General features: G+C 34.6%; 1 protein-coding gene across 10 annotated transcripts in view; it reads right to left on the bottom strand.

Annotated features, from left to right (window-relative positions):
• The window catches only part of Arhgef12 (Rho guanine nucleotide exchange factor 12), a 159,005-nt gene that overhangs the window by 28,519 nt on the left and 104,215 nt on the right, over nt 1–26,271 (bottom strand). For 8 of the 10 annotated variants that reach the window (XM_058577129.1, XM_058577128.1, XM_046438586.2 and 5 more), the window contains 15 exons: nt 24,921–25,061; nt 19,882–19,956; nt 17,395–17,490; nt 15,257–15,367; nt 14,855–14,953; nt 11,900–11,942; nt 11,481–11,586; nt 9,593–9,730; nt 8,824–8,856; nt 8,375–8,489; nt 7,404–7,509; nt 5,884–6,096; nt 2,211–2,343; nt 1,072–1,107; nt 594–748 (listed from right to left, as the gene is read on the bottom strand). In XM_058577129.1, the coding sequence (XP_058433112.1) occupies nt 594–748; nt 1,072–1,107; nt 2,211–2,343; nt 5,884–6,096; nt 7,404–7,509; nt 8,375–8,489; nt 8,824–8,856; nt 9,593–9,730; nt 11,481–11,586; nt 11,900–11,942; nt 14,855–14,953; nt 15,257–15,367; nt 17,395–17,490; nt 19,882–19,956; nt 24,921–25,061 (1,600 nt within the window). The remainder of the gene's footprint in view (nt 1–593; nt 749–1,071; nt 1,108–2,210; nt 2,344–5,883; nt 6,097–7,403; nt 7,510–8,374; nt 8,490–8,823; nt 8,857–9,592; nt 9,731–11,480; nt 11,587–11,899; nt 11,943–14,854; nt 14,954–15,256; nt 15,368–17,394; nt 17,491–19,881; nt 19,957–24,920; nt 25,062–26,271) is intronic. The other 2 variants (XM_058577125.1, XM_058577123.1) reach the window with 1 other exon arrangement.

The raw sequence follows: 26,271 nt of genomic DNA on the forward strand, positions 1-26,271 counted from the left end.
TAAAGAATGCTGAACCAGGGTTTGAAAGGACATAGATCCTAGTTTTCCCCTTTTCACTTATGGGCTATATGATCTTTTTTTTAATATTTATTTTTTAGTTTTAGATGGACACAATATCTTTATTTTATTTTTATGTGGTGCTGAGGATCAAACCCAGTGCCTCTCGCATGCTAGGCAAGCACGCTACCACTTGAGTCACATCCCGAGCCCATTGGCTATATAATCTTAATTAACTCAACTAATCCCATTGGGCTTTTTAGCTTCCTATTTATAATTTCTGCATAAAAAATAATTTAATCTGAAAGTAAAGTGATGGGATAAGTATCTCAATGATTCATCAACTCTAAACTATAATGCTATGGATCCTGAATATCTTGAAGGTTAAACATTCTTTCCTATTAAGTTATCAATAAGAATTATAATACCATTTGCATTTTTTGAGTTGAAGCGTTCAAGGATCATTTATCTAATTTAATTCCATCTTTGTTTAAAACAAAGGGGTAAGAGAAACTGAAGCACACTCCAGGGTTGAGGGATTTGCTTTATTCTGATAAAACTCAATATACATGAATGACAAAAACAATTAAACTCACCATTAATCACTTCCTGTCTTTTGATCTCAGAAGGTTTGAGTCCCAGTAACACTTCTCTACTAACAAGCTGCTGCCAGTTGGGTGGATCTGTCTCTAGGTCATTTTCAAATTGTTCATCCTCACTTTGACTTTCTCCAAAGGCTATGCTGTCAAACCTAACAAAGAAAAATGATAAATTCTGTTTGAGGACTTCAAGTGGATAATGTGAAGCTACACAAGTCTTAAGATTACGGTAATCAGTCAGATTTCTGCAATTGATCAAAAAGCCTAAAATAACTTCCTGTTCTACAAAACAGCTTATAAATGTTATATACACCTTAATGTATATCTTTTGAATTATATGTGCATATTAAAAACTTTATACAATTTAACAGATTTGTGTACAGGGCTTCTTTTCCTTTAAGATTGGAACTTTAGGGGGGAAAAGCTCTATTTCTTAAAATGTGCCTTTATTCAAAGCTACTTAAGATTTACTTACTTTCTAAAGGGCTTTGGTGTCCCATGTTCCATCACCCTAAAACAGTGGAGAATAGAGTCAACATGACATACAATTTTGAATCCAGAAAATACATAACATTTTTACAAGGGATTGGTACTCGAAGGAATACTATAATTATATAGAAAATTCTTGTGGTAGTTACAGTTCCAATTTTAATATTTATTTCCTTTTATCCAAAATTGTAATAATTGATTAGACTTAATTCATTTTTAAGCATTTTAATAATACTTTATTCAGACTGAAATAACAAGACATGATTATTATAAATTGGGATATATATGAATATGTCAAAAAACTTTTTAGAAAAATCCATGTTCCTACCAACCAGATATATTTACTATTAGCATTTTGGAATAGATCCTTCTAATCTTTTTCCAACTTTTTATTAAAAAAATGCATAAATTATAAATATACAGAACAATGAATTTTCACAAATTGGACTACTTTTTTGTATAAACAGCAGCTAGTCAACAAACTGAATACTAACAGCAAATAGAAGTTCCCTTTTCACCTCCTTCCACTTGTTGGAACTCCCTGTGCCCCCAAAGTAAAGCACTTTAACACCACAGATTCATTTTGCCTATTTTTGAGCTCTACATATTATAATGATACAGTATAATTTTTTCATGTCTAAGTTTCTTTTATTCAATACGGTATGTGAGACTCATTCACATGGTTGCTCATAGCTGTCAATCTTTCATTTTCCTTGCTCTATGTCATTCTATTTTGTGACCACATATCAGAAAACGAATGTCTTTTTTATTCATTCTATGTTGATGAACATTTGGGTAATTTCTAGTTTTCTGAATAAATAGTACTGCTATTAAAAAAAAAAAAAAAGAGTCAACCAGAAAAAAAAAATAATGGATATCAAGGAGTTCATATCAAAGATACTGAAAACTGGGTCAAACTCCAATGGCTAGACAAACAATTCTCTCAGAAATAGGATGTATTTAATGTAAAATGAACAGAAGAAAAATTTCAGTACCTATCTAATATTTACTACCAACAAGTGCTAGTTCTATATAAGGAAAAATGCTAGATAGTACACAAGTAGAATATAATTCAAAAAACTTTAAGCTATGCCCTAAACTTTTTCGGATCTTCTTTCGAATTACCTTTCTACTTCAAACTCCTCCTCCTGCACTTGGTCTAATGCAGGAGGTGGGAAATCAAAGATGGTATTGGGAGTACGAGGTGTGCCATCCAATGAGTCTCCAGATGCTGGTGTTTCTCCGACTTGTTTTGATCCTGAAAAAAACAGAAGTCAGACATTGAAAGTGAAGACTTTAAAAATATGAGACCCTGGAGATTTTTTTAAATGTTTAATGAGAAGCCAGCAGAGAAAAGAGATTGACAATGTGGCAGAGAGTATAAGCAATAGAACAAAGTTTCAAGACGGCAAAAAGAGATGAGGTATTGAATGTATATAAAGTGCAAGGTTACTAGCTGAAGGCGAGGTTTTAGTTAGATGGACAAGGAGATTTGTAGAGTTATGTAGTCTCAAATAATGTTAAAGATGCATTTTGCTTAAACTTTGGATCCTTACACATCTGGAAATGTCTTTATCCTTTCCTCATATTTGATGGAAAGTTTAGGTGGGGGCAAAATGAAAAGTCTAAACTGTTTTCTTTCAGTAAGTTGAAGGAATTGCTCTTTTGTGTCCTAGCAGTGTTATAAGAAATGTGAAGCAGCATAATCACCATTTCCTTTGTCTTAAAAGCTTTTAGCATTTATTCTTGGTGCACTGATGTTTCTGAGGACATTTTAGGTATAGATTTTTTTTAAATCACTCATTACATATAATCATGTGCCACATAACATTTCAACCAACAATGGACCATAAATACAATGGTCCCAAAAGATAACATTGTCTAGTGATAGCCTAGCCATCTTAACTTGCTTATGTATAAGACCTTTATAGTTATTTTCTATAACTTATTTTCTACTTTAAACATTGGAAGCTGTGGTGGTTTGAAAATACATCCACAAACACTCTGATAATCCTCCCTTCGGGAGTAGATCTTGCTTCCTCTCTCCTAAAGTATGGGCCAGATTCAAGGACTTGGGTCTAACTTGCAGAAGTAGCAGTGTGTACCAATAGACTAAGATTGTCGGCTTTCTTCTTGTCCTCTCTATCAGATCATTCTGGGGAAAATCAGCTACTACGTCATGAAACACTAAAGCAGCTCTTTGGAGAAATCCATGTGGTAAGGAGCTGAGACATTAAGAAGGGGGTCTCATCCTTTAAAGAGACCAGATGCCAAAACCACCCAGCTAAGCTGCTGTCACATTTTTCACTCACCAAAAAGGTGAGATAATAAAGAATTTTGTGTTAAGCCATTAAGGTTTGGAGTAATTTATCACAAAGTGATTCATGACTATGCAATAGTCATTGTACTGTATTTAATGGTTATATTAATATTTTTTGGATGGGGAGTACTGGGGATTGAACCCAGGGGCACTTTACCACTGAGCTACATCCCCAACCCTTTTAAGTTTTTATTCTGAGACAAAGTCTCACTAAATTGTTAAAGCTGGCCATGAACTGTGATCCTCTTTCCTGAGTCTCTTCAATCACTGAGATTATGGGCCCAGGTTCAGCTTGTCTCTCCTTTTTTCACAGAATCCATTTCTTGCATTATAGATTTGATAGCTTCTTTAATGTCTCAAAATATACTACTTAATTTAGAAGTATTTTTAAAAGTTCTTGTCTATTACCAAAAAGTATATTTTCTTTCTAGGGGCAGTTTTCCTATTTGGTTTGTATTCTTTCTTTGTGCCATTGTTTAATGTATCTGGTATTATATATTATACTAGGTCTTGACTCTCATATGCAGATTTTTCCAAGAGTGAATAGTGATATTCATATTTAAGAATGAAAGACCAGGCAGCTTATCTGGCTTTCTTTTGTATGGAAACAGCTCTGTTCTAGTTGAGGGCCCGAAGCAGGGTGTGTCACTGGCAAGCCTATTATCTGGCTTTACAGGTGCCCAAATGTTGGAATTCCAGGGCATCAACTCCATGAAAAATGTAACTCTCCCTACACAATTCACCCAATTTCTTTGAAAAAGAGCTCACTGAGTCTCTTCTTGTCCATAAATAACAGACTACTAAAAGGGGTCAGAAGGTGCTGACACAGTTGTTTTGATTACATTATTATTATTATTATTATTCAGTGTATTCATCACTGCAGCTCTATTTCTTACTTATGTACTCCATTACACACACTAACTCTGAGCCCAAAGTCTCCCCAGGGTTTCAATGGATAGAATGGCTTCTACATTGGATTCCTTAAACAAATTATAGGCTCTGACTTCCTTTACATTGTTTTATCCCTTAGAACAGTCTTGTCCACTTTCAATCTCTCAAATATTTGTTAAAAACATAATCCCTTCCTCTACTATCTTTCTCTTTATGATTTTTAATATCTTTCCTACTATTTTTTAATTTCAATGAGTCATGGAAGCCATGAAATATGAATACACTCAATCTAACACCTTCAGATATCCATACCTGACAAAATCCCAACAGTTCTCCAAATGTTACCCTCACACTTCCTTGCCTTAAATAGAAAACTGTTTACTGCCCCAATCCTTTCAAAAACTAATGTTTCTGTCTTACACTGTGTACTTCAAGGTGGAGATATGATGAATAGCCTTCCTTTTCCCTACATAACTTTTAGATTATTATCTTGCTGCCTTCTTGTAAAATTATTTGCACCACTGAAGTACTCACTCTCTGGATATTATCAGATGTTCTCCCTCCTCACAACAATCATCTAGCAGCCCTAAACATTTGGCTGCTGGCTCATCCTTCTCTTTTCCATGCTGAAATCATACTAGGTGACCTCCAAATATATGTATATTAAGCTATTCAAACTCCTGGCTCCTTGGTTCTCTGCCTTCTTCATCCTTAGTAACCTCCTCTATGATATCTTACTGACCACTCCCACACTCTCATCCTTGATCATGTCATCATCAGAAATGGAACAGCCTTAAGAAACACTAGTATAGATGGGCATTCCCTTCTCCAAATAAAACCAGCTGGTCTCCCAGCTTGCTTGCTTAAGAAATCCTTCATTATAACAAGTATAAAGAAATATGGTAATAAGTTGCTTTCCTAATTTTCTCCTGCAATTACTTCTTTTCCTTCTTTACAAATCCCCTTGCCCATCTAACTAAAACCTCGCCTTCAGCTAGTAACCTTGCCCTTTATATACACTCAACACCTCATCTCTTCTTGCCATCTTGAAACTTTGTTCTCTTGCTTATACTCTCTGCCACATAGTCAATCTCTTTTCTCTGCAGGCTTCTCATTAAACATTTTAAAAAATCACGAGGATCTCAGATTTTTAAAGTCTTCTTTAGAATATCCCATCCCCCATATCTGCATCTAACTACTGCCCAGTTCCCTCTATTCCTCTCTTACCTTTCTTTCTTAGACTTGGCACAATCTGAATTTTTCACTTCCTTGACTATTTCCCCCATATAACTAGCTGCATTGGGCAAGCACCTGCCTATGATTATTGTATGCTGACTTCTGGTACAAAGCTAATGTCTGACAGAGAGCTCAGTTTTTTGTTTTTTGTTTTTTTTTTTTTGGATGAATGGGAACTACAAATTATCATTCAGCATAAATTTGTCATGGGTTAGAGATTATTAAAATGTTAAAATCAAATTAAACGGGGACTCAGTCATGATTAAAAGAATCCGCCTCTCCACTGTACAATTAGTATATTTGTTTAAAAATCTTGACACCAAGTTAAGCTGAACTATAGCACTGGCTCACCTATATCATTCTCTTTCCCTCCTTCTTGGGAAAGAGTGGACCCTGAAGCCACAGAGGACACGGAATTGACAGGAAGGTATCCAGTGTCTGTTCCTTCATTTGCTAAGCCACATGGCCGCACCTTAGCAGAGTCCTGGGGTTCTGGACTCACAGATGAAGGTGTGGATAAATGCTTAGGATGGCGTGGCTTCTGTAGTTCCATGGCCCTGCCAACTGAACAGAAAATGACAGTTAATAATCTGTGTTGCTAAACAACTTTAAAAAAAGAGGAAATAAAAATATCCAGCAAAAAAAATGCCTGGAATATGGGCCCTAGAAAAACATAAAATAAATTATTATACAGAGCAAAGCACAGAGAAAAATAAAGAAGGGAGTGGAAGGGAAAGAAAGAGAGGTGGGCAACAAGAGAAAGGGAGAGGAAGATGGAGGAGGGAAATAAGGAGATGGAGGATGAACAGAAAAGGGAGTGAGAAGGTAAAATCTGAAGGTAAGAGGATGTGGCAGAAGAAGGATCATGAGTAAAGGAGATGAGAGAGTGATGTGGGGTGGGGATGCTGAGACAGAGATAAGTAGACATGTAGCTGTATCATTTATTAAGAATGAAAAAGAAGCCCTTAATCTCTGTGATGCTTAGCAAGCCCCATTCCACTTTTTTCCTAACACAACTTCATTATCACAATATGCCTCAGACCATACAAAATTATCCCTATTCTGTTCATTATCCTTATTCACATGCATCACTATATGAGTTGCAGGCACTCAGGTTATCATCCACAGCATTGTACATCCTAACATCTTTCCAAATTCCGAAAACTTCCTCTGTATCCCTTGGAGATCATGACAGCATCTGTGGAAACCTCCAGGTCAACCTCCTCTCAGTATTTCTCAATCAGGGCACTACTGGCATTTCAGTGAGAATTCCACATCATGGAGGACACTAGGTATCACTGTTCCACAACTCCACTTCTACCTCCAGCATGCCAGTAATTTCAAATGTGGTACTGTCCAAGACAGGAAGCACTACATGATCCAGTTGCTCTTCCCAGAGTACCACTATCCCTAATTCTCCTGCAACCCTCTTTAGTGATCTGATCTCTCTCTACTAGGCTAGGGACTGAGGTAGAAGGAGATCAGAAAATAAAGCACAATGAAAAGGTAAAGAAACAGAACTACAAAGAGAGTAGTAAATGAGACTAAACAAAGTATGACAGAGAGATCCATGCACATATTGTTTTTTAAATTTAACAAACAAAACTTGAATGCAAACAAAATCAGAAGAGATAAGTAAAATCATATCATGGACATCTAACAGAATACTGCCATTAAAGATGCTTATGACAATTACCCAACAACATAGGGGTACTAAGATTAGAAACAGCACTGAAGGGAAATAAACTATGTTGGAAGTTCAGTGACATCATCTCAAGAACACCTTCTTCCAGCCACCCATTCTAGCCAATGAGTCTGATGTAAACACTGCATGGAATAGAGGGAACGCAGCATTTCAAACTTCAACATACTTGCACTATTGTCATGACGACTTGGTCTCCTTGGGGGTCCTAGAATGCTAGGGAATCCTCTTCGCTTCCCTTTTTCTTCGCCTTCTCTATCTTTCTTCATACTTTGCTAGAGTTGAGATATAATCAAAGAGATAAGAGAAACCCTATAGAAGATTTCTTTTGCTGCTTTTGAACACATAAATGTAATTCTAATGGCTACTACAAACACACACACACACACACACACACACACACAATACTTCTCAGAGGCTGGTACATAGTATTATGGATACCTCAACTTCAAGATGTCTTTTCAAGCCCTTTAGAGATAATAATTTTAGGAAATAAAAGGGTAGTTTTACCAGGAGCTTATTATTAACTGGGTGAATTTACACATTTACCAGGAGTTTGTTCTAAACAATTCATTCATCCATCCAACAATTTTATAATGTGAAAGCACTATGATAAAAGCTGGGGATATAATAAAGAGAAAAGTCTTTGACCTCATAGAGTTTTAAAATCTGGCAACATGAAACAAAACACAAGTGATTACAAACTATTACAGGTACCCTAAAAGTATAAGGCAATAACATTTGGGGAAGGCGCTCTGTATAAACTGCTATTTTCATGTTTCACACTAATTAATAATAAGCTTACATATCTTTATCACTAGTTTCTTGACAATAGGGACCATATCTACCTATTGTTATGCCTAGTGCTAATGTGCTGATTCAGCAAATATTAAAAGGCAGGAAAACAGTGCAACGAATGTAAAGAAGTACTGAGCCCTGATCACTTTTTTATCATTCCAGTTTTCATCTTTGTGTGTGTGTGTGTGTTAGGGATTAAACCCAGGGGTGCTTAACCACTGAGCCCTTTTTATTTTTTATTTTGAGACAAGGTCCCACTAAGTTGCTTAGTTAGGTCCTTGCTATGTTGCTGAAGCTGAACGTAAACCTGTGTTCCTCCTGCCTCAGCCTCCCAAGTCTCACCTTGATTTTTGGAAGGAATCCAATCCGACCCCGCTTGTGCTCCAGATTTCGAGGTTCTTTCACTTTTACTCCCAAATGCTTCATATACATGAGAATAACATACTGCATTGTGGAACTGGAGAATTAAATAAAAATAAGACTTCTGAGAATGGAGGGTCAGTATGAATAAAGACATCAAATGATTTCCAAAACCCCAACCCAACAATGGAATTATTAAAATTAATTAAGCAAAAAGGAAAAAAAAATTTAGGATTTATTCACTGCACACAAAGTTTCTACTCATTTATCACTAGAATATTAATCAAATATAACACAAGGCCACCAGGGGGAAACCACAGTACATTTTTAAGTTAAAAAGAAATCAATTGTAATTTAAGGCTCATATGAGAAAAGAAAGTTTCCTTTTTTCTTAAAATTCTCGGGGTGGGGGGTCAGAATAATTATGTTACCTCTTTTCTTCTTCTACAGCCTGAGCAGTCAACCTAAAAGTACAAATGTTTAAAAATAAAACATATAAGTTTAATTAAAATTTTGCTATTGAACTTAAGACACCTGAAACAACAGAACAAAACCAAATGCTTTGTACCCCACCAGTAAAGAAAAAGAACAGAACTATGGAGAGAATAGTAAATGAGATTAAACAAAGTATGGCAGAGAGACCCATGCACATATAAATCAGAAGAGATAAATAAACCATATCATGGACATCTAACAGAATAAACGTCATCTAGAGTAAAATATCAAGAGAACCCTAATCCCCAAAGGAATTCTACCATTTTTGCACTCATCAATTGTACATGTTTTACCATAAGAAATATTTCCAAAGTCTATGAGTTAAAATCAATGAAAGTATTCACCTGGTTTGGATCACTGATTAGAAATTCCAGTGTTATTCATTTACCAACATCCAGAAAAAGAAATGCAAGAACTGTGTATGGTGTGTGTGTGTGTGTGTGTGTGTGTGGCGGGGGGGTGGGGGGGTGGGGAGGGTTGGGGATCAAATCAAGATCCTGCACATCCCAGGCAAATCCTCTACCAATGAGCTACATTCACAATCTAAGAACTTTTTCTAAAATGAAATGTCAGGGGGAAAAAATCATAGTTTTTGAAGTTTTATAACAAAATAAACACTTCCTCTTATATACTGACTGCCCTTTTAAATCTGTCTGGAGTACTTCAAGCAATATTAACTTTTCCACATATACTTCTATTACTTACAACACTTCTTCAATTTTGGCAACGATCTGTTCTGCACATGCCCGCTCCTTCTCCAAAATTACCCGGTCCTTGTCTCGCTCTGCATCAAGTTTAGTCAGCTCACTTTCAGCCAAGGTCAGTCCCATACTACGTTTCTGCCTAAAGGGAATAGGAGAAATCTCCTGAGGTAGCCTAGGGGAAAACCATCTCCCTCTGTAGATGTTTCTCAAAGTCTCCATAGCTATACATTTCTAGGAACAGGCAAAATGTCACATCACCTAGAATGCCAAAATTTTAGAGGCAATCACTCAAAGATACATATCCTGAAAGAATATACCTAGCACAGACACAATACTGAGCTCAAATCTTGAAAGGACACAGAAGGTAGACTGTAGACTCTCAGTTCCACTCTAACCCTTTGACTCCAGATGTCTGAGGTTGTGGCTCAGAGGTAGAGCACTTCGCCTACCATGCATGAGGCACTGGGTTCAATCTTCAGCACCACATTAAAAAAACAAAATAAAGATATTGCCTCTAAAAAAAATAAAGATATGTGTCCACCTATAAGTAAAAAATAAATATTTAAAAAAAGAAAAAAAAAAGATATCGCCTCTACCTCAAATAAATAAATAAATAAATAAATACATTGTAGTCACATATAATAGTGGGATTGACATATTGACAATGCTTTCTCCATTTCAATCCCTAGTATTATATCCTTCTGTACCTTCCTCCCTTACCCTGATCCTATTCCTCTACTTTATTGATCTTCCTTCTAATTTGTGTGTTATAGTTATATATAAAATTGTTTGCAGGTAAATGGATGGAGTTAGAGAAAGTAATGCTAAGTGAAGTTAGCCAATCCCAAAAAACCAAATGCTGAATGTTTTCTCTGATATAAGGAGGCTAATTCATAGTTGGGTATAGAGAGGGAGCTTGGGAGGAATAGAGGAATTCTAGATAGGACAGAAGGGTGGGAGGGGAAGGTAGGGGGTATGGGGTTAGAAATGATAGTGGAATGAGATGGATGTCATTATCCAAAGTACATGTGTGAAAACACGAATTGGTGTGAATATACTTTGTTTACAACCAGAGATATAAAAAATTGTGCTCTATATGTGTAATAAGAATTGTAATGCATTCCGCCGTCATATATGAATTTAAAAAATTAATTAAATATTAAAATTGGAATGCACTGTGATATATTCATACAAGCACATGGCATAATTTGGTCAATGTTACTCCCCAGTTTTTCTCCTTTGCCTCCCCTTCTCCCTCATCCTTGGTCCTCTGCTTCTAACTCTATTGTTCTCCCTTCTATTTTCATGAGATTTCCCCTTTTTTATTTCTTATATCTCTCTAGCTTCCACATGAGAGAAAACATTCAACCTTCAACTTTTTGATTCTGTATGATTTCACTTAGCATGATGTTCTCCAGTTTCATCCGTTTACCAGCAAATGACATAATTTCATTCTTCTTTGTGTCTGAGAACTCCACTGTGTGTGTGTGTGTGTGTGTATGTGTGTATGTACATGTGTATGTATATGTGTGTGTATATACACACACCACACGTTTTCTTTATCCATTCATCTAGTGATGGGCATCTAGGATTGTTCTATAACTTGAGTGTTGTAGGATGTGCTGCTATAAATACTGATATTCATGTATCACTATATATACTGATCTTAGATCTTCTGGATAAATACCAAGGAGTGGGATGACTGGGTCATACGGTAGTTCCATTCCTAATCTTTTGAGACATCTCCATACTTTTTTCCTATTCAATAACAGGGATAAGACCACCTAGTTTACTTAATTGATAAGTGAAGTTTTTAATGTGCAACTTTTCCTATTTAAGAAAAATTAATTCAGAATGACCACATAAGGTTTTATGTACACTAAGCTTACCGAAAATCTTCTAAATGCTTCTGAACTTCTGGGTGGACTCTTTCTTGCATAGTTTGGATATAGTGACGATGTAGATCCTCAGGAATAAGTTCAGGTCTCCTCTTTTCTGCATAAAGAAGAAAGGAATTATTTGATCCAAAGGTATGTCCTCTACAACATAAGTTCACTGGCAACATAGCAATGTTACTTTGTATCAATTTATCATGGAGAACCCCAAAAAGAAATTCTTAGTGCAGTTCCTGCATTTGATCTCAGAATTCAGATTTCATTTCCCCTAAAATTTATTATACACTCTCCTTCTATTGTAATTCAGGGATTTAACCAGTTACTAAGCATTAGATAAAACCTTTAGAACTGAGTTGAGCTACATACAAAGAGGCATAGTAAAATTCTGCAGGATGTCGGGGCTCCAAACTTACCTAGATCTACAGATATTTCTTCAGGAACAGAAACCTTCAGATGCTAAAACAAAATCCAACAAAGGTGAAACAGCTTAAGTATTTGTATAAATGGATAAAACAAGGATACCTACTCTGACAGGCATATTCACAAATGAGCTCATTTACTCATTCAGATCTCATAGCCCCAGAGTGTTCTATTGTTTAAACTTAAAAACAAGCCCTTTTCCCAGTTTTGTGGTATGAAGGAAATATCTACAGTTCTTTCACTTACATGACTGAATGTTTCAGTGTCATACTTGTTCCTAATGAATAGACCGATTCTGATTTCCTTTTTTTCTTTCTTTCTGGTACTGGCGATTTAACTCAGGGGTGCTCTACCATTGTGATATCCCCAGCACACTCTATTTTTTATTTCTATTTTTTATTATAAGATAGGGTCTTGCTAAATCACAGGGGTTGGCCTTGAACTTTCAATCCTGCCTAGGCCTCCCAATCTCTGGGATTACAGGCACGCACCACTTACCAGGCTTGGCTTTGGTTTCCTAAAATCATTAGTTAATACAACAAGTTATATAGCACTTGAATTAAAATCGGTAAAACCTAAACTATGTGTATGTTGTCATAGGAAAAAGTGACTCATCTAACTGTGAGGTTTATTTCCTGGATTTGAGATGCTCACCCTACAGACTTCCAATTATTTTTCAATGTAAAGTTAAAAATCTGTAGGGTTTTTATTTAGTCACACTTCCAGTGAGAAAGTATTGGATGTCAATGTTGAGTTTTTTTTTTTTAGAGAGAGAGAGAGAGAGAATTTTTAATATTTATTTTTTAGTTTTTGGTGGACACAACATCTTTGTTTGTATGTGGTGCTGAAGATCGAACCCGGGGCGCACGCATGCCAGGCAAGCGCGCTACCGCTTGAGCCACATCCCCAGCCGAATGTTGAGTTTTTAATCAGTAATCATCTATAGTTTTTGCTATTGAATTAACTAAATTGAAGGTCTTAGAATTTACTTCTTATAGCTAGGATTTTCCCCATGATAACTACAGTTGTTGGTCTCACAAGCAAACAGATTATTGTGTTTCCCCTCCAACAGTTTGAGAGAAAACTTTATTACTCTGTATTTAGAAGAAATATCTTAGCCTCTTCATTCTCATAAAGTATCGAATACCTATTTCAGTGATATACTTCCAGAAATTAAATGATTCCCATAAAGTTATCAAGTTTTAAGTTTTGAAAATAAGTCACTGCTAAAAAATTATGATCTCTCATATTCACTTTAAGAATAATGAAACGGACTGCAAAACTTTCTCTTTATGTTGCCAAGCAGTAGCTCAAATCATTTTTCTTAAAAGTCTTTCTAGTACAAGTACAAAAAAATAAAATTTAATTTGTATATGTGGATATCTATATGAATAAATATGACCTGTAGCATTAAAGAATAATTAGTAAATTAACCAATCCTTCTTATTCTTTAACGTTGATATACTCATAGATCATGAGCAGCAAAGTATAGTTTTGACTTAGCCTGGAGCTCTCTTAAAAAATAAAAAATTTAAACATACTTAAATATTCTGTCATTTCTTCATGACAATAAGCTATTTTAACAAAAGTGATGTATGAAAACAATGGCAGTATAATTCACTGAATAGATATGTATCAGAAACTTCAGTGTTAGAGATACTGCATCATACAAATAGTCTTATTGAAGCTTATATTCAGGTCAGGAGAGCAAGTATACACACAAATAAAATTAATAAATAAACTATAAGTCCTAGAGACAAAAACAACACAGAAGAAGTTACAGCGAAGGGAGTGAGATTTAGAAAGCTGGTCAGGAAAGGCCTTGTGGAAAAGGAAAGTATATTTAGCAATACAAAAGTATGTAGACAACTTTGTAAAGGAATACAGAGAAAATGAGGCAGGAGCTGGAGGGAGAAGTACGATCAAAATGTGTATGTTTATTCTAAAATAAAAGAAAAAACAATGTTTTACATGTTAATGTAATGATTCAATAGGGAAAAAAAATCAACAATGCAAGAGAGCAGGGAAATAATAGCTAGAGCAAGTTCTCTGAGAAGTTATAAGGAAATACACTGGGTAAAAAAGGGAGAGCTGGCCATGGATAGAGTTTGTACAATTCCTCAACAGTATCCGGACAAAGGGCTGAGTACATTATATGATGGAAGTATGTGACATAACTTGTAGAAGTTCTTTTTTCTATACTTTAACTTCTGCAGAGAAACAAAAAGGTCATCAGCTGAGAAAAAGCTAGAACAGGAAGTGATACACGTGTTAGGAGAGAAAAGGTATGAAGTACTTGTCTAAGAAAACTGAAACATGAAAGGGTGCAATCCAGGCAGCATGAACACCCATTGAAGCATTAAGGGCTAAGTGCTTTTTGCTTCTAGCAAGGCTAACAATAAAACTTACTAGTTTAAAACCCCTACTGACATTTCTATTAGTAAAAATAAAGCCCTATTATCATTAATCTCAGTATGTGAGATTTTTGCCTGCCACTTTTTAGTTAAATTTGTGCCTCTAAGCTTCAAAGAGGCCATACAGATTTCAATTATACAATTATTATCCCTTGGAATACTAACAAATAAATGTGTGTATGTATGTGTGTGTATCATATATATATATATGTGTGTATATACACCACACTAGAATATAAATATATATTAGGACTAGCTTATTTTATACTTATTTTATATGTTTTTTTCATTCCCTGTTTCTAATTATGCACTTATAAAAGCATAAGTATACATATATAATCCCCTAAAATCTACTGTGAGAATTCATATGCCCAAAATTAATTTAGAAATTATTGTAAAAAGTAATCAATAGTTGAGATATAATACAGATATTTAAAAGCACAAAAAAGTCCAAAAAATGGGAAGGACTACTGGAAACAGCAGGACAATAAATCAATGTACTAAAGCAAAGATAATATTAACATTTAAACTTACTGCAGATCGATCCAGGAAGAACTGATGAAACTCAAGAAAGATGCGACGAGTTTCTTTGGAATTGGTCTGTTTGTACAGGTCTGAATAGAGATAACAGAGCTGTTGCAGAGAAAGAAAAGGAAAAGACAAAGTGAAAAATCACCAAAAAAGGTAACCTGCTAGATCCTTACTGAACAGGAATGTTTGGAACAGGCATGTCACCATCAACAATATAGTTTTTACCATGTAATCAAGTCTTTAAAAAGTGAATTAATAACATTTTAAGTATCTTTCATATCTGCCTTTATGTGTTTGGAAAACTAAAAGAAGTATATATGTGAAATCTTGTAAATATGAAAAGTTCTATTAAAAAAAAAAGGTTCAATATAAAGACTGAATCAGTTAAATTGCAAAATAAGTTACCAATGTTGCAGGGTCAAACTGGGAAACTACATGGTGTAAGAAAACAGCCAAGTGAGCAGGGCGAGATTTTAGCAACTCAATGCTCTGGAAACAGCTGCACTGCCCATTGATCTAGAGGAAGAAAAAATCATACATCAATAACTCTGACATACAAATATGAAATGCAATATAAGTTCAACTAATCACAACTATCCAAATTTCACTTTGATCTCCCTATTTAAAAAAAAAAAAACTCAATATTTTAAAAATTCCACTAAAAGTTATTAGCAAGATAGGCCATGGAATCTGAATTTCTTCCTCTGAAAATTAATCATTTCCTGGGATCAGAAGACAGACCATTTTAGGAGAATGGAAGTTCAGGAAATGATCATGTAGGAGCACATACTATCTTCAAATCAGTATGTGAAAACAAATAAAATTCCTGAAAATGTAGAAAAGTTTTTTGCTCAACAATGGAGAGATGTTTTTCTTTGCTTTAGGGCTAATCACAGAAAGAGAGTGTAAAATGGAGCTGTATGATTTTAAGTTAACATATTGTCATTTGTATAATCCCTAAATACTCTGAACATAGAAAATAGATAATAATTAAACTTAAAGACAAACTAGCATTACAATTTCCACATGACTTTTCACATTTATATAGAGAAGAAAGTTAATATAAACAAATAATAACAAATAAAAAATACAGTGTAAAAAAAATACCAATTCTACATAGTATCTGCCCAAAAATAGGAGATCACTTCCCAAATCATTCACAAGGTCAGCACTATCTGACTATCAAAATCAGACAAGATATTACAAAAAGTGAAATTCTAGACCATTATCCCTCATGCATACAGAGGCAAAAAATTTTGGCAAAAATAAAAGCGAATTACATACAATATAAAAAAGGGATAGCACATGATTTGACTGGAGTTCTTTCTAGAAATACAAGGCTGGTTCAACATTCTAATATTAATCAATGTAATCTGCTAGACTAAATGTTTAAAAACCATACGATCATCTCAGGTTTTCAACAAAATTCAACATCTAGTCATGATGAAAACTCACAGCAAACCTGGAATAGTTTTTTATTTAATAATCCTTAACCTAACAAAGAGCAGCTACAAAAATACCTATAGCTAACACACTCAATGATGAAGGACTGAATGCTTCTTCCTAAGAACAGGAATAAGGCAAGGATTTCTCACCATTTCAATTCAACCTCATACTATAAGTCCTCACCAGCGCAATAAAGGCAAGAACAAGGGGAGGGGGGGAAGATACACAGATTGACCAGCATGGTGTTGCACACCTGTAATCCCAGCTACTCAGGAGGCTGAGGCAAGAGGATTGCAAGACTGGAGCCAACCTGGGCAACCTGGTGAGACTCTGTCTCAAAATAAAAATAAAAAGGGTTGGAGATGTAGCTCAGTGGTACAACACTTGTCTAGTACGCACAAAACCCTGGGTTCAACTTCTACTACCACAATAAAAAAAGAAGTGAAATGATACAGCTGGGCATGGTGGCATATACTTGTAATCCCAGAGGCCATGGCAGGAGGACTGAAAGTTCAAGGTCAGTCTTAGTAACTTAACAAGGCCCTAAGCAATTTAGCAAGGCCCTGTCTCAAAATAAAAAATTAACAAAGGACTGGGGATGCAGCTCGGTAGTAAAGTGCCCTGGAGTTCAGTTACCGGTACCAATATAAAAAATATATATTTTTTTAAATGCAAAGACTGGAAACTAGAAAAAGATAGTGTAGTTTTTTATGTAGAAAAATCACCAAAACTATTAAGAAGCTCCTAGAATACAAGGACAAGAATTAAGCCAGATATTTCTATATACCATAAATGAATAACTGGAATTTTTAAAGTTTTTAAAATATTAAATATTCAATAACATCTCACCTCCAAAACAAAATGAAAAATTTAGGTATAAATCAATGACCTAACTCTTATGGCCTTGGAGAAAATTAAAAAAAAAAAAAAAAACTTTCATTGTTTCCACTGGCCAAAGCTAAAATAAGCAAAGTTAGTTCTAAGATTAATTTCAAATCCTTACAAATGTTATTTTAATCTCCAGAAAATGTTTATTTTTGCAACAAATGAGACATCTCAGAATGTCAAAAATTGATTTTTTAGAAAAAAGTCATTACCTGTTCATGCTCAGTACCAAAATCATCATCCTCTGCTCCAATTATATGAGGTGCAACACGGGTTGAGGGACTCCCAACAAGTGACTGAGTGTCCTGCTAACAGAAAAGAAAAACAGAAAAATTATCAGGTGGTCAAATTCAGAAAAAGAACAAAGCCAAATCATCAAAAAGATAATGGTTCACTTATGAGTAGGAGTTCTTTTTGTTTATTTTCTTTAAGGTACTTTATTTTCAAACCAGTGCTTCTCAAATTTTTAAGGCCATAATACCACTCCAGTAAAAAAAAAAAGAAAAAAAAATGAGCACAGTAGTACTGATAATTTCTTGGGGAAAGAGGGGAAACTATTATTGACCCTTAAAATAATAAATACTCTTTTTTCACTGTACTTTTGGTTATCTGGTTCTAATTAATTGCTATATACCTCAGTTATTAAATTATACCTTTTACATAAAGACATAAAATCAGCTTATAAGGTTACAAAAAACTTAAAAACAAAAGTGAATGAGGACAGCCCAGCATGGTGGTGCACACCTGTAATCACAGAAACTCAGGAGACTGAGGCAGGAAGATCACAAGTTTGAGGCCAGCCTTAGCAATTTAGAACTTCTCTCAAAAAAATGGTGGTGGGGAGGCTAGGGGTATGGCTCAGTGGTACAGAGCCTTAGGTTCCATTCTTAATTCAAAAAAAAAAAAAAAATGAAGATAAAGATAACAGGACAAAGAAAAAATGAGAGCAGAAAGACAAATTTAGCAGAGGTTAATAGACCTGAGAAGTACAAATCAAAAATTTTCATTGAAAACATAATTAAAATCTCTCACCGAGCCCTATTTTGTCATTTTGAATTCATTTTTATAAGTGTATAATGCAGGGTTTCTCAACTCTGTCATTATTGACATTTTGGGCCAAATAATTCTTTGCTATGGGGTTGTCCTGTGCATTGTATGATGGTTAGCAGCATCCCTAACTTCTACTCAGCAACTAGATGACAGGTGCAACTTTCCAGGTGTGATAATCAAAAGTACTTCCAGGCACTGACTGTCAAATGTCCCCTACAGGGCAAAAATCACTCCTAGTTAAAAATCACTGGTATATTACAATAACATTTAAAAGTAATATCACAAACATTGCTACAGAAACAAAAATAACCAAATTACAAAAGGAAACCGTAGGCTGGCAGATATCATGCCATGCAATAATTCGTCTGTTTGTCTTCTCACAAAATAGGATTTAGCATTAAAAAGGCAGTACAGAGGCATTAACGCAAAATGTGATGTTTGAAGACCATAAACAGTAAAATAAAAGACTATATAAGATTAAGATAAGTAAATATTGGAAAACTGACAGCACCTGAACATGCAAGATCTGGACCTTGGCAAAGAAGGGTGGAGCCATATTGGTTTAGGAATTGTCTGCATAAGAAATTAAAGTTGTCTATATGTAAATTAATCCACAAATTATAAATTGAGTGGATAGTATGTATCTGTAGTTTTTCTTCCTTAAGTATGTTATGATACTGCATCTCCTAAATGCTCTTACTCTGCCTTTTTTTTTTAAATTAATTACTTTTTTATTTCTCTAACTTCAAGATTTTTATTTTTAAAAATTCGGGTAAAAGAACAGAAATTTGTTTAGAACAGTAGTCAAATTTTAATTTTATAAGTGATTTGATGTCTGCTTTTCAATAATTCTTATGTTGCTAAAAATCAATGTGTCACAAAATTCATTAAATATTTTACTATAAAACTTCAAACAAGCTGACCATGATGGCACACGCCTGTAATCCCAGAGACTCAGGAGACTGAGGCAGGAGGATTGCAAGTTCAAAGCCAGACTCAGCAACTTAGTGTGTTCCTGTCTCAAAATAAAAAATAAAAAAGGCTAAGAATGTGACTCAGTGGTTAAGCCCTTCTGGGTTCTATCTCTAGTACCAAAACCAACCAAACAAAAAACTTCAAGCAAATCTAATTTAAAAGTAAAATCAGAATACTAAAAGCATTCAATTAAAATATGTAAGATCCAATAATTGCACTTCTAGGTATATACCCAAAAGAACTGAAAGCAGAGCACCCTTATTTACAACAGCCAAAGGTAGAAGAAACCCAAGTATTCATTGTGCTGGGTGAATGAATAAACAAAAAGTAGCACATAATTGGGGAATATTGTTCATTCTTAAAAAGGAAGGAAATTTTGTCACATGCTACAATATGAAGATATTATGCTAACTGAAGTAGGCCAGTCACAGACAAAAAATATTGTAAATTCTATGTATATGAATAGCTAAAGAAAAGTTAAGAGGCTGGGGATGTGGTTCAATGATAGAGGGCTTGCCTATCATGCACAAGGCCCTGTGACTGTCCAGCACCACAGAAGGTGGACAGCGGGAGGGGGAAGGAAAAGGAGAGAGAAGAGTAGGGAAGAGAAGAAGGAAAAAAACAAGAAGAAAAGGTTAAAAAAAAAAAATTCACTTTATGGATTTCATACTCACAGTGTCCTGAATTGCTTCACTTTTCTCTGGGCTTTCCTCTAGATAAATCTTCTCTTTCATGCCACTCTTGGGACTCTAATGGGAGGGAAAAAAAACTATTCAGTTCATTTCAACAGGCTCACCAAAAGACAATAAGGAAAAACAGTATTTTTTTTTTTTAAATAGCATTCTGAATTTCATGTTTATATTTAAAACTATTAAATAACTTTCATACAATACTTGACTCTACTATGTTTTTCCTGACTTTAGAAAGTCACTTAATCCCTCAGCTTTTCAGTTTTATGTTGATAAAAAATACAGAACCAATAAAACAGTTTTACCTAACTTCTACCAAATAACTCTAACTAGATACATTACATACTTCAAATGCATTATGTCAAAATCAAATTCTATTCATCTTCTCTAACCTCTGCCTTTTCCAACTATCCTTTCTTTTCAAATTAAAAGCATTTTGCCTAGGGCTGGGGCTACAACTTAGTGGTGGAGTACTTGCCTAGTATGAGCTTAGGTTCACTCTCCACTAGCTCAAAAAACAAACCAACCAACAAATAAAAAACTCTTTTGCCCTATTTATATAGGGATGACAATATAAAATACAAACTATATTATGACATGCAGAAAATTCAATTCTGGGAAAATTTGGAACTCCAAAGCAATACAGCCATTCCTCAGAGGAAATGAAAAGGAGGAACAAGAACTTGTGTGTGAAAGCCACTGGGAAGACAGACGTTATCTATCATCATGTGTACGTATGAATATGTGTGTGTGTGTGTGTGTGTGTGTGTGTATATAGATATAGATATAGAGATATCAATATATCACAGTAGCTTCAAATGTATGGCCCACCTTAAAGAAACAGATAACTCTGGAGCTTATAAAGATAAGATTAGAATAATTCCAACATAAAAAGCAAAAAAAACTATCAAAGATACTGAAGAATCAAGTCAAAGCAACAAAAGAAACAACCTGAAGGCACTCTCACATTCCAAAAACAGGGTAACTCTTGTTAGAATCTCTTAGTTCAAAATATTACATTAATTCATTCATATTCTCTCCCCCTCCCCTCTCTCTTTCTCTCTCTCTCCTCACCGGTCACCCTTGGAACGTTAGGGAATCAACTCTTCTGAAAACAATCAGGGAAAAAATATTTATCCTGCATTTTCTGTATAAGCTATATTTTAGGGAAACCTAAACACCTGAAAGGGAAAATCGTTCCCTATAAAATAATTCCATATAATAAATACTATAGAAAGAGCCAGGGGTGGTGGCACATGCCTGTAATCCCAGCAGCTTGGCAGGCTAAGGCAGGAGGATCAAACCTCAGCAACTTATCAGGACCAAAAGCAACTCAGTGAGATCCTGTCTCTATATAAAATATAACAAAGGGCTAGGGATATGGCTCAGTGGTTAAGTGCCTTTGAGTTTAATTCCTAGTACCAAATTTAAAAAATAATGATAAAATTACAAAATCATTCTTCTGAAACCCCTAATTACATCATGAATCTGGACATTTAGGTCACCAATGGCACATAAAAACATTATGTAAAAGTCTGATAGGGAACTCTGTAATGAAGTTCCTCCTCTGAATGAACACCTTTAACAAATTTAGAAACACAGTAAGACAACCAGACATTCACTTCCTAATGTGACATAAAGAGATGTACACAGAACCACCAACAAAATGTTCCTGCCAAAAATCACACCTTAATCTGATCAAGACTCTAGATCAAACCATCAGTTTTCGGGAAATAAAGATAGAGGAACAGGTTACATAACACTGTGAATACAATTGAAAAGGGAGTTGTTTTACTGGTATATGACCCAATTTCTTTTACCAACAGAGTCCTACTACAATGACTTATCAACCAAAGACAACATGAAATCCTTGACTGAATCCTAATTCAAATAAACTATAAAAAGATTTTTAAAGATGAGTATCAAAGCATATATTAAGAAAATATTAATTCTTACGGTTTGATAATGATATCATAGTTACATTTTTTAAACATCAAGTCTTTCGAAGACACATTAATGAAATAGTCTTTACTTTAAAATAACTCAGTGTTTGAAGGGTATGGAGAATAGAAGTTACATACAAAACAAGTTTGGGTACATGTTGATGACTGCTGAGACTGAATTATCAGCGACATGACAGGAATATTTTTGAATGTGCATGGTAATTTTCAAAAAAAAAATTCAGAAATTGAAACCCAGAAGCAGATGCTCTGAATTTTGGATAATGATGTGGGACCCAGTTCCTTATCTTGAGAACAGTGTTATGTGAGCATTCTTTAAAACCTCCAGTAAGTGAGCAAAAGCAGAAATTTTTAATAATGATAGTATCACAAATACCAGAGTATACTATTTTAAAGGAAGGAAAAGAAACCTCAAAAAAATTAAAGTCAGTGATTCAAAAGTTAAGAAAACAAACCGGTTCCTCCAAACTTATTACAGTACAATGGAAACAAACATGGAAATCCATAAGCTAAAAGCAGAACATCTTTAGCCTCAAACTAACACTTGTAAGAATTCTCATCATTTTCCACAATATTCATGTATTTGTTTTGCCCTAATACCTCATCTTTAGTGAGAATTAAAAATATATGTATACCATTAGGTACAACTTCTGGCAGAAAGTAGGTATTCAATAAATGTTAACTGTCAGCTATTCTACTTACATTTGTTATGTTCTAATTCAGTCAAGCAATTTTCATTTCTTACAGATCTCCCTGTTTCTATACTGCAATTTATTTTTTACACTGACATGTTTCTGATGGTGCCCCTCATCTGCATGCAAGATAAAACCTAAACACTTGACTCATTCATTTTGTTGTTCATTGAATATTACAAAATATCAATTACATGCCAGTCTTAATTCAATGGAATGCCTGTTACCTATACTTACCAATTAACTCACTGTTTCATAAAGTTATACTTCTAAGCCACAGATTTTATTGTAACATTTCTCTAAATAAAAGATAAAATGCAAATTTCTCATAGGTATCGCTTGCTCTGAATACCTATTCTTTGGAAACATGAAGTCACATAAGAGTGTCTATGCTCTCAAGGAACTTCTTAATGGTAGACAAACCATAAAAACAGAGAACAATAAACAAATAATAAAAAAACAAATATAAGAAATATTCCCAAGTAGCACTGCTATCTAAGCTGAAGCTTTTATAGCCTCTACTCAAGATAATCTCAAGCCACTTCATCCATAACCCTAACACACTAGGTTGCTCTAAAATTTTCACTGCTCTCCCCAAATGGTATGTGTTTTCATACTTTAATAATGTTGTTTATATTGAGAGTGCTGGTACTTTGGAACTAGACAGAGGTAGATCGTTTATTAACTGGATAAGTTTGGCAAATCAATTAATTCCCTTTGGTCTCAGTTTTTCTTTCATAAAGTTACAGTAACAATCATACTACTTCATAAGGCTGTTTTGAGAATTAGTTTAACTAAGATAAGGAATATAAAACACTAACGTATGGTATGTATGACCAATAAATGTTAGCTATTATAATTTTTTTCTTGAGTCAAAATTGAAAGTTTCCGCTGCCATGAGTGGTGGCGCATGCCTATAATCCCAGCAGCTCAGGAGGCTAAGGCACAAAGATTCTGAGTTCAAAGCCAGCCTCAGCAAAAGCGAGATGCTAAGCAACTCAGTGAGACTCTGTCTCCAAATAAAATACAAAATAGGGCTGGGGATGTGGCTCAGTGGTCAAGTGACCCTGAGTTCAATCCCCCACACCCTCCCCCCAGCAAATTGAAAGTTTCTATTAAAACCTTTTACCCAATCATTAGACTCCTATCACAGAACAAAAAGTTTTCAAATTTACCTTGAATGAGGAACTGAGTCATTGGGTCTAACCTTCAAAAGGCAACCTGAGCCCACCATGTCTGTCTGCAATTCCAGAGAGACTCAAGAGGAATTGTTTGACCCTGATATCCCTGAGGAAGGAGGATTATAAGTTCCAGGCCTGACTCACCACTTAGTGAAACCCTGTCTCAAAATAAAAAATACAAAAAGAACTGTAGATGTGGTCAGTGGTTAAACACCCCTGGGTTCAATCCCTAGTATCAAAAAAAAAAGGTAACCTGAATAATGGTTTATACAGTGACTCTCAAATTTTTTTTTAATCACAACTTTCATTAAGATAAAAACCTTACACAGTTTACCATCACTTACATGTGTATGTGTGTATACAACAAAGTCACAAGAAATAAAACCTTCTATATACAAAGCACATTTATTTCCATTTCTAGTCTTTAAAAAATATGTTATCTATTCATCACAATTTACTAACTTGATTTTTATGATCCATAGCTACAAAGACACTGGCTCAGACTACCTCCCTCATTCACTTTTAAAGAAAGTAACCTATTTTTAAGTCTTTTTCCTGTTGCTTCATGCTTCTAAGAGAGTACTGATGAATAAATAATGCTGAAATTGGCTTTTAACATCAATGTGGCCATGGTGCTACAACATATTCAACTTAATATATTTTATTACCATCTTCTAAACAAAGACCCATGTTCACCTGATAGTCTCTGAGTTAATCAAGAAAGTGCTGTTATTAAACCTGTACTATTAACTGAAAGCTATCCAACAGAACTAAGGTTTTTCCTCTTTGTAATGGCAAAATGCCCTGTGATTCAAGCCTGAGTCACTCTAACCACAAATGGAATATTAACATGCTCTTAAAGATATCAACAGTTGGCCTCCTGGTTCAGTTAAAAACACTGGCATTATTAACTTCTCTACCCACAAACAAGAAGCCTACTGGGAAATTCCATTCCTGCAAGAGAAAAACTTGGCAATTGGTGTCTGAGGGAAAAAATGAATTCTGAACTTTACATTTCATATCCAATAGTATCCAGAATTTCTGTTCATCAAATTGCTACATTAAACACTGGGATGGTAGTAACTAAGTATAAAGATAACACTTCTAATTCACATAACTTAAAATTAAATCAAGAAAGGAGCTGTAAGGAGAGTACAAGAAGATCAAGATTTAGAAAACTTAATGCTTACATCTGCATTGTCACTACTAGGCCGAGATGCATCTCCAGTGCTCCAGTCTGTCCTGCCCAGTCCATCTCCAGGTTCTATTTCTGCCTCACTGCCTGTTAAGGCATCACCTAAAGGCCTGGAGGGTATAACTACAGCTCCATCCTAAAAGAGAAGAAAGGAGGACACACATACAAACATGTAAAAGAGAATGTTCATTACTGGCTAAACAAAGAAACCAACATGTAGACTGCTAAAGGTTGAATACTAATGTGATCAAGAATACTTACTGTTCTACAATTCAAAAAAAAAATTAGTAACTACTAACTCTATGATCTTAAGATGGAATGACCATAAAGACAGGAAAAGGGATATTTTAGTGAAGAGAACAAAAGTTTCAATTTCCAAATGTAGCCAAGAAATACATACACACACACACACACACACACACACATATGTAAATTTACATTATACATCTATAAGTAAAGAATTATTTACACTATAACTTCTGGTTAACTACCTTTCAATGCTTCGGAGTTACAATGAATTGCAAATTCTGGGACAATTGCTATAACATAAGTTAATGTTAAGCTTTTAAATAAGGAACTACATTTTACTGTTCAAACAGGGTAAGACCGTGGCCTTCGCTCAATAATAATAATGTGAAACTGTCAACATTACTCCAGCATAATACTCAAAATGTGACATAGCAAAATTAAAAGTAATGAAAAACACTGTGTAATGAAAAGTACATTGATACAAAAAGGAGACCTACATACTTTGTGACCTTGAATATGTCCATTTAAACAGTTCAGCCCTAGTTTTCTCAACATGATTTTTCATTTGAAAATGAGATTAGCCTAGATGATCTCAAAGAACCCTTTTAGTTCTATTACTATGTGGTTTTCACTTCAGCCTAATTCAAGAAGTGATAGATCATCAGCTTTTTCACATTTTAAATGGCTAAAGCAAAATTTGTCCCATTTTTCTTTCAGATAAAATATAAGAAGCTTTATACATCCTACATATGAACATTACAAAATACATCTGGTTGACATACAAATGCTGAGCTATTTTTTTCTAATGAGACCATTATCTGCATAACATACCTATATAGCAAATTCTATGTAAATCTATTTTTATTTTTTTCCCCTTTTATTGTTGCATTATAATTTTACATAATAGCGGACCTGGTTGTCTATTTTTAAATTAAAATAAAAATATAGTCACTAAGACTATATTATTATAAATGTGTTTTGAAATCCTCAGACTGGGTTTGAATCCCAATTCTATCACTTCTGAACTGTACTAGTTCAGAAAGTTGCTTATCTAAGATTTTTAAACTACATTCGTAAAATGGAAGAAAACAATAGTA

Source organism: Marmota monax, unplaced genomic scaffold (genome assembly GCF_021218885.2).
Source record: "Marmota monax isolate L192 unplaced genomic scaffold, Marmota_monax_Labrador192_F-V1.1 WCK01_AAM20220418_F8-fsc00081, whole genome shotgun sequence".
Taxonomy (NCBI): Eukaryota; Metazoa; Chordata; class Mammalia; order Rodentia; family Sciuridae; genus Marmota; species Marmota monax.